The 13,974-nt window shown below is 53.7% G+C and overlaps 1 protein-coding gene across 1 annotated transcript; it reads right to left on the bottom strand.

Moving 5' to 3' along the window:
* Nucleotides 1-11,256: 11,256 nt before the first annotated feature.
* LOC135192838 (class II histocompatibility antigen, B-L beta chain-like) lies at nucleotides 11,257-13,692 on the bottom strand. The gene is made up of 5 exons (XM_064176213.1): nucleotides 13,602-13,692; nucleotides 13,063-13,332; nucleotides 11,813-12,094; nucleotides 11,539-11,645; nucleotides 11,257-11,309 (listed from the first exon to the last, which is right to left on the bottom strand). The coding sequence occupies exons 1-5, from the start codon at nucleotides 13,690-13,692 to the stop codon at nucleotides 11,301-11,303; spliced, it is 759 nt and encodes a 252-aa protein (XP_064032283.1). The 3' UTR covers nucleotides 11,257-11,300.
* Nucleotides 13,693-13,974: the final 282 nt, after the last annotated feature.

The raw sequence follows: 13,974 nt of genomic DNA, 5'->3' as shown, positions 1-13,974 counted from the left end.
CCTGATGCAGGCCAGGATGCCATTGGCTCTCTTGGCCACCTGGGCACACTTCTGGCTCAGCTTCAGCCTATTATCTATCAGTATCCTCAGGTCCCTTTCCTCCTGGCTGCTCTCAGCCACTCTGGCCCCTTTCTGTAGCACTGCTTGGGGTTGTTGTGGCCAAAGTGCAGAACCCTGCACTTGGCTTTGTTTGATCTCATCCCATTGGCCTCTGCCCACCCGTGCAGCCTGCCCAGGTCCCTCTGCAGGGCTCTCCTACCTTCCAACAGATCCACACTGCTCCTAGCTTGGTGTCATCTGCAAACTCACTGCTGCTGGACTCGATCCCCTGCTCCAGGTCATCCATAAAGATATTGAACAGGACTGGGCCCAGCACTGATCCTTGGGGAACACCACTAGTGACAGCTGTCAACTGCATGTGGCACCATTCACCACCACTCTGGGCTCTGCCATCCAGCCAGTTCTTGATCCAGCACAGTGCTTCCTAGCACCTAGCAGTGAATGCCTGATCCACTCTTTGTAACAGGCCCTGCTAAACACCCCCCACCCAGTCCTTCTTCTTGTCCCCTTTGAGCACTGCAAGGTCACAGCTCTTCACTTGCACTGCAGTGGAGAGAGCACATCTGGTTCTTCAGGCCTTCCCTTGGCTTCTGCTTATGGCCATGAGCAGAGCGAGGCTGAAGCTCTGATCTGGAAGATTCTGATGTTCTCAAGAGGTGGAAACAAACCCCATGGATGGGAGATCCCCAACCTTCATCTGGGGCAGGATGTTTCCACCTTTCCACACCTTCCTCCCCCTCAGCACCCTGGGCTGTGGGGCTCATTTGGAGGGGTCTTGGTGAGGCCAGAGAGGCTCCTGGCAGCATCTCCTCGCTGTGTCCCCTCTGCCTGCAGACAGAAGTTGCCTTTTCCTCATTTTCCCCCTAGAAGATGAAGGTTTCCATTTTTCAGCATCATTTGGGTGCTGCCAGGGCCTGAGGGGCTCAGCCCTGCTTGCCCCAAGGATTCTTCTCTTCTTGAGCAGTCAACAAAGGCTCTTCTGTTCTGTCTCTGTATGCCACTTGCAGGGATGCTCCTTCACCTCGCAGTGACATTTCCCACCGAGCTGGCACAGAGCTCTCCTGGGAGGTTTCTGATGCCTTTGGGGGGGCCCACAAAGATCTTTTGTTTACAAACAAAGGATTTGGGGGCCCATTTTCTGCTGGCCAAGATCTGCTGTCCTCTGCCACTGTGCGCACCAGGCAGACTCGCTGCCAGGGACGTCACCCCCGCAGCATCTCCTCTGCCTGTACCGCTGCCCCTTCCGCCTCCTCCATCCTTCCTGCAGCCCTTCAGCTGCCAGGCTCCAGCCCTGGGTTCACAGCACTATTTTTAAGCCCACCTGCCCCAGCTCAGCCCTTTGAACATCCTCCTCACGTGGAGGGGCTGAGCTCTGGCAGCTGCACCTCAGAAGCAGGGCAGACAGGACTCAGCCATTGCACCAAGAGCACCTCCAAGGGCTGCTGCTTCAAACCCACGGGCAGGGACTGTTCTTGGCCTGCTGGGATGGACCTGCAAGATGAACCCCAAAACTCAGGCAGAGCTCTGCAGTAGGTCTGTTTTATTGCAGCCCTGGGTGCAGCAGGATGGCTCCATCAGGCCTGCATGCCCCAGGCTGGCACAAGCCACAGCTCATGCCCCAGGAGCAGGCACAGGTGTAGTAAGAGGCAGGGTTATGGCAGTGAGCTCTTGGAGGTCATTAACAGAGATATTTCCCCATTCTCCACCCCAATTCCAACCCACCCCAGTGGTCTTGGAGTGGTTGCCTGTGATGAACTCTCCCCCCTTCCCCCAAGTCTTTCTCACATTCACCTCTGCTCAGCAGACCCTTCTTTATTGCTGATGTCAGCATATCTCCATTTCTCCTCTATCTCCTTCCTGCTTTCCTTAGCCACTGCAGGTCTGGGCCTCTGCAAGCTCACATAGCAGAGCTCTCCAAGGAGCAGCTGCAGGCACTGCTGCAGCAGCCCTGAAGTTATCAACTGATGGCTACAGACAAAAATCTGGGATCTGGGGGTGCTGATTGATACCCGCCTGAAGATGAGCCAGCAGTGTGCCCAAGTGGCCAAGAGAGCCAGTGGCATCCTGGCCTGCATCAGGAATGGTGTGGTCAGCAGGAGCAGGGAGGTCATTCTGCCCCTGTACTCTGCACTGGTTAGACCACACCTTGAGTACTGTGTTCAGTTCTGGGCCCCCCAGTTTAGGAGAGACATTGAGATGCTTGAGCGTGTCCAGATAAGGGTGACGAGGCTGGGGAGAGGCCTTGAGCACAGCCCTACGAGGAGAGGCTGAGGGATTGGTTAGCCTGGAGAGGAGGAGGCTCAGGGGTGACCTTATTGCTGTCTACAACTACCTGAGGGGAGGTTGTGGCCAGGAGGAGGTTGCTCTCTTCTCTCAGGTGGCCAGCACCAGAACGAGAGGACACAGCCTCAGGCAGTGCCAGGGGAAATTTAGGCTTGAGGTGAGGAGAAAGTTCTTCACTGAGAGAGTCATTGGCCACTGGAATGGGCTGCCCGGGGAGGTGGTGGAGTCGCCGTCCCTGGGGCAGTTCAAGGCAAGGTTGGACATGGCACTTGGTGCCATGGTCTAGCCTTGAGCTCTGTGGTAAAGGGTTGGACTTGATGATCTGTGAGGTCTCTTCCAACCTTGGTGATACTGTGATACTGTGGTACACTGTGATGCTGTGATACTGTGATGCTGTGACGCTGTGATGCTGTGATGCTGTGATGCTGTGATGCTATGATGCTGTGATACTGTGCTGCTGTGATGCTGTGGCACTGTGATACTGTGACACTGTGATTCTGTGACGCTGCGATACTGTGATACTGTGATACTGTGACGCTGTGATGCTGTGACACTGTGATGTTGTGACGCTGTGATGCTGTGACACTGTGATACTGTGATGCTGTGACACTGTGATGCTGTGACACTGATACTGTGATGCTGTGACACTGTGACACTGCAATGCTGTGATACTGTGATACTGCAATGCTGTTATACTGTGATGCTGTGACACTGTGACACTGACACTGTGACACTGTGATACTGTGATGCTGTGACACTGTGACACTGTGATGCTGTGACACTGTGACGCTGTGACGCTGTGATGCTGTGACACTGTGTGGCCTTTTGAGCTGATCCTCTATCTCAGACATAGGGGAGAGATGAACATTCCAGGGATAGGCCACATAAATGGCAACAATAGATAAATTAATATAATTTCATTGGAGCATCAAGAACTTAATGTCTAGAAGCACAGTTTGTTCTCCCCCTTTCTCCCGCTGGCTTCTGCTGCTGCAGCTTCGCCTATCTTCCCCGGCTGCTGTTTTGGCTACTGCTGCTTCTGCTGCTTCGCTGCCGCTTGACCCCTTCCCCATCTCCCTTAAGGTTATTGTATTGTTTTTTTTTCCTTCCTTCCTTCTCTAGTTATTATTTCTCTTTACATTGTTATATTATAAGAAAATACAATTTCATCTTTCCCTGACTTTCAAAAAGTAGGGGAGTTTGTGTTGTGAATTTTCTTCCTGGGGGAGGGATCAGCCCAAACCCAGGACAGGATTCTTTTGGCACCTTAACATGGGGCACGATCTTGGTTTGTTGTTTTGTTTTTTTTCCTTTCCCCCTGTTGATTTATAATCAGAATAAGAACATCAGGGAAAAATGAAGTTGTTTGATATATTCTGGCCTATTATTGCCTCAATTCTGACTCTGTCGGTTCAGCAGTGTTTTACAGCTATGGTGCACTACCAGGTGTGTTCATTCTTTGCTAAGATGGTCTGGGACTCGGTAAAAGCTGTGCTAAGGAAGGTTGGAGATGTTGTTAGGAATATTTTAGGGTTTAGGAATGTCGTTGAGGGTGTGCCGTATGTGACATTGGTGTCAGAGACTAGGAGTTATTTGGAAGAGATGAGCTACCCAGTAGCCTGCCTAATATGTGTGAACTTGATGTTTTTGGCTGCTATTGTAGGTCTGGTTATAGTGTGGAGACAAGAGAAATGCAGGAATAAACAGGCTGTAAGTGAGGTTTTTACCTTCTCTGGAGGCAATAGTAGGGAGCTAAGGGTTAAAGAAACAGTCTGCAACCGAAGTGGGGGAGGGAGGGCCACGGCACCGGGCAGACAGACTGCTCGCAGGGCAGTGAAACGTCCTGCCTCGGAGCCTTTGAGAGGAGAAAAGATTGTTGGACATGGCCCGTACCCCACTGACCCTGAAGCATGGAGGCAGGAAACAATCTGGTTCCCATTCGTACCTAATAGAACGGAGGAAAGTAAAGGTAGAGGCGATGGAACCCCTGCAGAAGTGCAGTCACAAAGGGCTGCTGCGGCGGCGGCAGATCTGGCTGCAGACAGTGTGGGCTATGGCAAAGTTCCTCGGACAGATAAAGTTGAGGAACTGGTTTGTGGAAAATGCGGCTTGAACGTTTTGATCTGTAGGAGGGTCGCTGACACCAGAGCCTCTGCCAGCAGAGAGGCTGCTGAGGCAAAGATTCTTTTGCCTGCAACCAGGGGACTGGAAGCGGTCCCGGGGGAGGCGGCGAGGTCCTCGGAAGGCGAACCCACTAACACCATCAAGCCTGCTAATGCCACTGCTCCTGCCTTAGCCCTGTTTGTCTCTGCTGAGCCAGCTGCTGTTGCTGCTGTGGGGAAGGGTCCTTCTGCCTCAGCCCCACTACCGCGTGTGGAACAGAGCCAGGCAGACAAACAAAACTCAGATGATTCAGTGAAAACCACCTCCCAGAGTAAGACAGAGTTTACCTTAGATAAGGTCTCCCTTGCCCCGGTTAAAACGAGGAGAAAAATGGCAGCTAGCCTTGGGGGTTGAGATAGCTCAGATGACAATGGGGATAAAACAGAGCAGGGTGAACAAAAGAAAGAGGATCCAGGAGAAGGTACATCGGCTGGTGTGAAGGCCAGTACCCTTGTGGGCACAAGGAGTGGAAAGGCAAAAGCAAAGGAAAAACATATTCAGGAGACAGATGATAGTGACGATAGTGATGATGAGGAGGGAGCCCTGTTGCCAAGGAAGGAGGTCAGGCATATTAGGCAAGACTATGCCCGGAAAGAGCGAGAACTGCTGATGAGTTGGCTGAACAGATGCTGGGATGGAGGCATGGACACCATAAAAATAAACCCTCCGACAGTAAGGCAGTTGGGAGTTTTCTCAAGAGACAATGGCATAGATAAACACTTAGGACATCTTGGTGGCAACTCTAACCTCTGGTCACGCGTATTGACAGCTGTGGTACTGCGGTACCCTAGCAGGGATGATTTACCCTGGAGACCCTTACACTGGAACACAATTGAACAGGGGGTTCAGTGCTTGCGAGAGATGGCCATAAGAGAGCTAATCTATGGAGATTATACAACAGAGAACCCTGAGGAGATACCAATGAGCCGAGCTCTCCTAAAGAAACTTATTCAGCTTGCCCCCTCTAGTTATGCCCATACATTGGCAAGTAAGATGGTGGGGAAAGACGATGCAACAACTTCTATGACTGTGGGTGAATTCGCTGATCAAATGAGGCAAATGGAGGATAGCCTTACGGTTAATGCTATGGTGTCAGCCATAAATACTATGACTGAAGAGATTAAAGATAGCATGAAACAACTCAAGGAGGAATTTAAAACCTCCCTATCCCAGTTGGCAAAGGACAGTGAACTTTCTTCTTCACCCTCAGAGTGGGTACATGTCTCGGCCATCAGGGATAGGCGTCTTCCTAGAAGACCAATTCAACCTAACTCACTAAAAAATAGACAACAGTCACGTGGGTCTCTTTGGTTAATCCTACGTGACCAGTTTGGTGAAAACATGGATAAATGGGATGGAAAACCTACCTCTCTTCTCCTAAAAAGAGTGAGAGAGTTACAGAGTGAGAAGCCTAAAAGAGTAGTCGCCTCAGTTTCACCACATGACTCAGATGGTTCTGGTGATGATTCAACTAACACCACTAAACACTGTGCCAATTGCAATTGTAATGGCCAACATTAGGGGGGGCCCTGCCTCTTACCAGGCGGAGGCCAGGGACCAGGAAGACAACAGAATATACTGGAATGTATATGTTAAATGGCCTGGTACCTTGAAAATTCAGAAATACAGGGCTCTAGTGGACACGGGTGCACAATGCACATTGATGCCTTCAAACTGTAAAGGAATGGAGTCTATTACTATTTCTGGAATTACAGGAGGCTCTCAAGAATTGACAAGGTTAGAGGCAGAGATGAGTTTGACTGGAAGTGATTGGCGAAGGCATGTCATTGTAACAGGTCCAAATGCACCTTGCATCTTGGGAATTGACTTTCTGAGAGAAGGGCGTTTTAAAGATCCCAAGGGTTTTAAGTGGACCTTTAGAATAGCAACTGTAGAAGCTGTTGGAGACAAACTGAAGTTGCCTGCTAGGCCTGAGCTCTCAGATGAGTCTGCAGTTGTTGGGCAGCATAATGTAGAGGATGTGAAGTTGCCAGTTGCCACCCAAATTGTACACCACAGGCAATATAGAACAAACCGTGACTCTTTGGTGCCCATACATGATCTGATTCATCATCTGGAGTGCCAGGACGTCATTAAAAAGACCCATTCACCTTTCAATAGTCCCATATGGCCTGTGCGAAAGGGAAATGGAGAGTGGCGACTTACAGTTGATTTCCGCGGCCTAAATGAAGTGACTCCGCCCATGAGTTCTGCTGTGCCGGACATGTTAGAACTCCAATATGAGCTGGAATCCAAGGAGGCCAAATGGTATGCAACCATAGATGTTGCTAATGCTTTCTTTTCTATTCCAATAGCAGAAGAATGCAAGCCTCAATTTGCTTTCACTTGGAGGGGGATTCAGTATACGTTTAATCGTTTGCCCCAGGGGTGGAAGCACAGCTCAACGATCTGTCATGCAGTGATCCATGATGCATTGGAGAAAGATGGAGCTCCAGAGCACCTGCAGTTCATTGTTGACATCATTGTCTGGGGGAACACGGCACAGGAAGTTTTTGAAAAAGGTAACAAAATAATTGACATTCTGCTGAAGGCAGGTTTTGCCATAAAGCGAGACAAGGTGAAAGGACCTGCTAGAGAGATTCAGTTCTTGGGAATTCTTTGGCAAGATGGTCGCCGTCACATTCCAATGGATGTGATAAATAAGGTTTCTGCCATGGCAAATCCCACAAATAAGAAGGACACATTGTCTTTCTTAGGAACAGTTGGATTTTGGAGGCTGCACATCCCTGGGTACAGCCAAATTGTAAAACCTTTATATGATATAACTCGAAAGAGAAACAACTTTCAGTGGGGACCTGAACAACAAGCAGCCTTTGATCAGATAAACCAGGAAGTAGTTCATGCAATGGGTTTGGGGCCTGTTCGAACTGGTCCAGACATTAAGAACATTCTGTATACGGCTGCGAGTGATAATGGTCCAACCTGGTGCCTATGGCAGAGAGCCCCAGGAGAAACACGTGGCCGACCATTTGGTTTCTGGAGTAGAGGATATAGAGGGTCAGAAGTAAACTATACACCAACAGAGAAAGAGATCCTTGCTGCTTATGAAGGTGTGAAAGCTGCTTCAGAAGTAATAGGAACAGACTCTCAGCTTCTTTTGGCTCCCAGATTACCAGTTTTGAACTGGATGTTTAAGGGAAAGGGGTCATCGCCACATCACGCAACCGATGCTACCTGGTCTAAGTGGATGGCTCTCATAACACAGCGAGCACACATGGGGAGCCTTGAACGACCTGGCATAGTGGAGGTGATCACCAACTGGCCAGAAGGTACAAACTGTATAAATCCTCCAGAGGAGCGAATGAGTCGGGCTGAAGAAGCTCCTCCTTACAGTGATTTGTCGGAAGAAGAAAGAAACTATGCTCTATTTACTGATGGTTCCTGTCGCCTTGTTGGAAACAAGAGAAAATGGAGAGCTGCAGTTTGGAGCCCTATACGGGCAGTGGCTGAAACAAAAGCTGGAGAAGGTGAGTCAAGCCAGTTTGCAGAAGTAAAAGCTATCCAATTTGCTCTTAACGTGGCTGAACGTGAGAACTGGCCCATGCTTTACCTCTATACTGATTCATGGATGGTGGCTAATGCCTTATGGGGTTGGCTAAAGGACTGGAAAAGAAATAATTGGCAATGGAAAGGAAAGCCAATTTGGGCTGCTGACTTATGGCAGGACATTGCTACCCGTCTAGAGAAAATCCCTGTAAGAGTACGACACATAGACGCTCACATGCCCAAAAGTAAAGCTACTGAGGAACATCAGCACAACCATCAGGCAGATCTATCTGCCAAGGTGTTTCAGACCGATGTAAATTGTGATTTGGATTTAGATTGGGAACACCGAGGTGAACTGTTCTTAGCCCGGTGGGCCCATGATTCCTCAGGACATCAAGGCAGAGATGCTACCTACCAATGGGCACGGGACAGAGCAATCAACATCTCCATGGACGCTATAACACAAGTTATACATAACTGTGATATTTGTGCTACTATTAAGCAAGCCAAGTGTCTGAAGCCCTTGTGGTATGGTGAGCGATGGGCAAAGGACAAATACGGTGAAGGGTGGCAGATTGATTACATCACTCTACCTCGTTCTCAGACTGGAAAGCAATATGTGCTGAGCTTGGTGGAAGCAAGCACCGGATGGCTGGAAACCTATCCAGTTTCCCGTGCCACTGCACGTAACACCATTTTGGGCTTGGAAAGACAAATCCTGTGGCGACATGGCACTCCAGAAAGAATTGAATCAGATAATGGTACCCACTTTAAAAACAATCTCATAAAATCTTGGGCCAAAGAGCACGGCATTGAGTGCATCTATCACATCCCCTACTATGCACCCGCCTCAGGCAAAATTGAACGTTACAATGGCTTGTTGAAAACAACTTTAAAGGCAATGGGGGGAGGAATGTTAAAGAACTGGGAGAAACATCTAGCCCAAGCCACTTGGGTAGTGAATAGTAGAGATTCCACCAACCGAGCTGGCCCAGCTCATTCAGAGGTCTTACAAAAGGTAGAAGGTGACAGGGTTCCTGTCATTTGTGAAAAGAATTTGTTAGGCAAGTCTGTTTGGGTATTCTCCCCTTCGGGGGAGGCTACACCTGTCCGAGGGGTGGTTTCTGCTGAAGGACCTGGTCATACATATTGGGTTATGCAGAAAAACAGTAAAATACAATGTGTGCCACAAAAGAATCTGACATTGGCAGAAAGAATGTAGATATGTTGTTATGAGTTCTTTTGCAGATGATTGTGGTGTCCAAGGAAAGCCATGAAGAGCCCGCTACCCATGAGCATGAGCCCTGAGAGTGCCAAGAGTCCTGCTCTGTTCCACTCATTGAAAAAAAAACATTGAGCTAGCCAATGCCTGAGGCAGATGGAAATAAGAAGATGAATGACCAAAGATTGAAGAAAGATGCTTGAAGCCTGGAAAAAAATGACCATCTACGATACTGATGTTATTCCTAGTTACATAGAATGACTTGATGCTGCAATGGTAAATTATATTAAAGGGGTGGATTGTGGCCGTTTGAGCTGATCCTCTATCTCAGACATAGGGGAGAGATGAACATTCCAGGGATAGGCCACATAAATGGCAACAATAGATAAATTAATATAATTTCATTGGAGCATCAAGAACTTAATGTCTAGAAGCACAGTTTGTTCTCCCCCTTTCTCCCGCTGGCTTCTGCTGCTGCAGCTTCGCCTATCTTCCCCGGCTGCTGTTTTGGCTACTGCTGCTTCTGCTGCTTCGCCGCCGCTTGACCCCTTCCCCATCTCCCTTAAGGTTATTGTATTGTTTTTTTTTCCTTCCTTCCTTCTCTAGTTATTATTTCTCTTTACATTGTTATACTTATATTATAAGAAAATACAATTTCATCTTTCCCTGACTTTCAAAAAGTAGGGGGGTTTGTGTTGTGAATTTTCTTCCTGGGGGAGGGATCAGCCCAAAACCAGGACACACTGTGATACTGTGATGCTGTTACGCTGTGATACTGTGACACTGTGACACTGTGATACTGTGATGCTGTGACACTGTGACACTGTGATGCTGTGATACTGTGATGCTGTGATGCTGTGACGCTGTGATACTGTGACACTGTGATACTATGATACTGTGAAACTGTGATGCTGTGACACTGTGATGCTGTGACGCTGTGACGCTGTGACACTGTGACACTGTGACACTGTGATGCTGTGACACTGTGACGCTGTGACACTGTGACGCTGTGACACTGTGACACTGTGATGCTGTGATCTCTGCAGAGTTTGGTATTCTCTGGTGGGCCACAGGCACCTCCAAAATGTGCCTCTGCTCCCTTTGCCAGCACACCTTGACTCTTCTTCTGTCAGATGGCTCAGCAGAGTGCTTAGAGGCCTGGAAGTCCTCTGCCACATGAGGAGAGGCTGAGAGAGGAGGGTTTGTGCATCCTGGGGAAGAGAAGGCTTGGGGCAGACCTCATTGCCATGAGCCAGCACACGGAGAATGAGGAGGGAGACTCCCTCCTTCCAAGGAGCAAAGAGAAGGGGGATGGGATGGGATGGGATGGGATGGGGACAAGTCCCTGCTGGGGAGGTTCACACTGGGCTCTAGGAGAAGATCATTTCCCAGGAGTTACAGTGGAGTCCCCTGCAGTTTGGAGAGAGTTTGGCAGGGTGCTGGGACATCTAAGCTCCACCATCACGCAGGAAGGGTGGAGCAGGTGACCCTTGGGGTCTCTTCCAACCTGGCATTCTGTGACTCTGTGAACCTTCTACCTTGAAAGGTTCCCAAGCACTGGCACAGGCTCTCCAGGGAGGGGGCTGAGTCCCCATCCCAGGAGGGGTTTCAGAGTCCTAGAGCCATGGTGCTGAGGGTCGTGGGTTAGCAGCAGCCCTGGCAGGGACAGGTGCTGGTTGGACTGGCTGAGCACTGGAGGTGTTCTGAGGAGGTGCAGCCACAGCACTGCAGGCCATGGCTCAGTGGCCATGGTGGGGCTGGCAGGAGGCTTGGCCTGGCTGCTCCCAGAGCTCTCTCCCAAGCAAAGCCTTCCATGGCTCCATGGCTGCCAGGCAAGGCTGAAGAGGCCATGGGGGGGCACTGGAGTGGGCAGAGCTGCAGCAGCCCAGGGCCAACGTGGCAGGGCCCTGGCAAGCCTGGGGCCGCTGAGCAGCCAGGGGCAAGCTGGGCTGGGGCAGAGGGGCTGGGGTGAGCGTGGGGCTGGGGGGCAGCAGGGGCTGCAGGGGCAGTGTTGAGGCTGCAGGCAGGGGCTGGCTGGGGCTGAGCAGGGGCAGCAGCAGCTGCTTCAGGAAGCCTGTGGGCAGAGCAGAAGGGCAGAGTGAGAGAGGGGTGGGGGGCAGGAGGCAGTGCTGCAGGGGCTGGAGGCCAAGGCCCTGGCAGAGCAGGGGTAGGCAGAGCCCCGCAGGCAGGAGCAGCAGCAGCAGCAGCAGAAGGGCCGGGGCGGGGCGGGAAGGCTGCAGAGCTGCAGGCTGCAGCAGCTCTCTGGGCAGAGAGAGGCCCCCAGGCGCTGTCCCCCTGCTCACCTTGCTGCGCAGGTGCAGGCAGAGCCCCAGGGCCAGGCAGAGGAGCCCCAGCACCAAGCCCCCCACCCCTGTCAGCAGCTTGCCGCGCCCAGGCTCTGCTGGCGGCTCTGTGGGGACGAGAGTGGGCAGGGGGCTGAGGGCTGAGCTGCAGGCACAGCCCAGCCCCCAGCCTCCCTCTCCCCAGCCCCACACCTCCCTGCCTGCCTGTGCAGGCAGCTGCCTTCAGCCCCCTGCCCCCCGGGGGCTGCCCCGAGGGGCCAGGGCAGGGCCTTACCCCAGCGCCGGGCGATGGGGTGCTGCAGGCTGCTGTGCTCCACCTGGCACACGTAGGTGTCCCCAGGCTGCGGGCTGCTCTCCAGCAGCACCAGCACCTGGTAGCTCCAGTCCCCGTTCTGCAGCACCTCCGTGGACACGACGCTGTCTGTCTGCTCCTGCCCGTTCCTGAGCCACTTCACCTCCACCTCCGCGGGGTAGAAATCCATCACGGCACACAGCAGCCTGGTGCTGGGGGGCAGGGAGCTCGACCACACCGCATGCACCTGCACCTGGGGCTGCACTGGGGGCACAGAGCCAGAGCCAGCTGGCCAGGGGCTGGCACAGCACCGGCAGGGGGCGCTCTGCACCCAGTCACGCCCCGCCCTGGCCCAGGGCTGCCCACGCAGCGCAGCAGGAGCCCGGGCAGCCGCCAGGGGCCGTGCGTGCAGCTGGCACAGCCACACTCTGCCTTCCTGCCAGCCCAGGGCACCTGCTCTGTGCTCAGCAGCAGCACCTCAGGGCTGCCCGCAAGAGGACGGCTCCAGGCTCTGCCCGCTGCCAGCCACAGCCCAAGTGCACAAAGTGCCAGCCAGCAGCTGCCACCAGAAGGAGCTGCTTGGCTGGGAGGGCTCTGAGCCCTGGGGCAGGCTGCCCAGAGAGCCTCTGCAGTCTCCTCCTCTGCAGAGAGCCCAAAGCTGCCTGCACCTTGGCATCCTGGGCAAGCTGCTGGGGGGGACCCTGCTGCAGAAGGGGGGGTTGACATCCTGGGGCATCTGCAGAGCTTCCTGCCCACCTCTGCCAGGCAGGGAGCCCATGGCACCAGCCCTGCTGCAGGGCCGTGGCTGTGCTCTGCTGCTGCCTCAGCTCCAGCAGGCTCCAGCTCAGCTCTTCCCTCCCCACCTCTGCCCTGGCAACTGCTGCCCTGGCAGCCCTGGGCGTGGGGGGAAGCTTCTCTTGGCATCCCCCTGGCAGCCTCCTCACTCACTTCCCCTTTCCTCTGCCCCCCTCCAGCTCTCCACAAGGCACAGGAGGGCTCTTGGCATGGCTCAGAGCCACCCCAGCAGGGACCACCTCAGCTACGGGCAGTGGGCACAAGGCACCAGCAGCTGCTGCCTGCCTGCTGAAGCTGCCAGCAGGCTCCCAGCTGGACCCCCTCCTCCCCCCACTGCCCACAGGTCCTTTCCCACCCACACTGGGGGGGGGATGTGGGGAGTGCCAGGGGCTGGGCTTGTGCCTGGCACCCAGGGAAAGGCTCTGCCATGCTCTCACCTCTCCTCTCCACGGTGAATTGGCTCATTGCCTCGTAGTTGTGCCGGCAGAAGGTGTCCACAGCAGCACGGAGCCGCTCCAGTTCCTCCACTTCACTGTTCCAGAGCTGGGCTTGGTACTCACCCAGGGGGGTGTCGGCCACAAAGACCCCCAGGTCGCTGTCGAAGTGAGCAAACTGCTCCCGGTTGTAGATTCGCCTGTGGAGTAACCTGACCCTCTCGGTGCCATTCAGGAACTGGCACTCAGCCTTATTCATCCGCAGGAACACCTCTGGGTGGGCAGGGGCCAGGTTAACAGAGGGCATCGAAGCACCACGGAGCCCCCTCCCCACCTCCACTCCCCTCCCACCCTCCCCCACTGCCTGCCCAGGGCAGGATCCTCACCCCCACAGGACCCCACAGCTCAGCCTGGGCACTGCCCACAGCCAGGGAGGTGCCAGCAGGGCAGCAGGCAGTAGGGGTCCCGACAGCCCCCCCAGCAGCTGGCAGCAGCCCAGCTCAGCCCAGCCCAGGCAGCCCCTCCCCCGTGCCTCAGCCCACCTGAGAGCTCCTCAGCAGCAGCCGGGTGGGCTCCCAGCGCCAGCAGTGCCAGCAGCAGGGCCACAGCTCCCCGCGCAGTTGCAGCCCCCATGGCTGCTGCAGCAGAGGCTGCAGTGCTGCTGGGACCCCCGGAGCCAGCTGAGCTCTGGGCACAGCCCCAGCCAGGGGCGGCGCTGGCAGCCCCAGCAGGGCCCAGTGAGCAGCGGGGCTGGGCAGCATCAGCAGTCACCAGGCAGAGCCTGCCCCGCAGGGCTGCCAGCCACACTTGTGCCCTGCCTGCAGCACTCTGCCCACGGAGGGAGCTGCTGGCCCCGCACGCCTCTGGGGCTGCCCTGCCTGCCTGGCCCCCACCTGCCCCCTGCCCAACAGCCCT

The sequence above is a fragment of the Pogoniulus pusillus genome, chromosome W, assembly GCF_015220805.1.
Source record: "Pogoniulus pusillus isolate bPogPus1 chromosome W, bPogPus1.pri, whole genome shotgun sequence".
Lineage (NCBI taxonomy): Eukaryota > Metazoa > Chordata > Aves > Piciformes > Lybiidae > Pogoniulus > Pogoniulus pusillus.
This window is presented reverse-complemented; position numbering and strand designations above follow the sequence as displayed.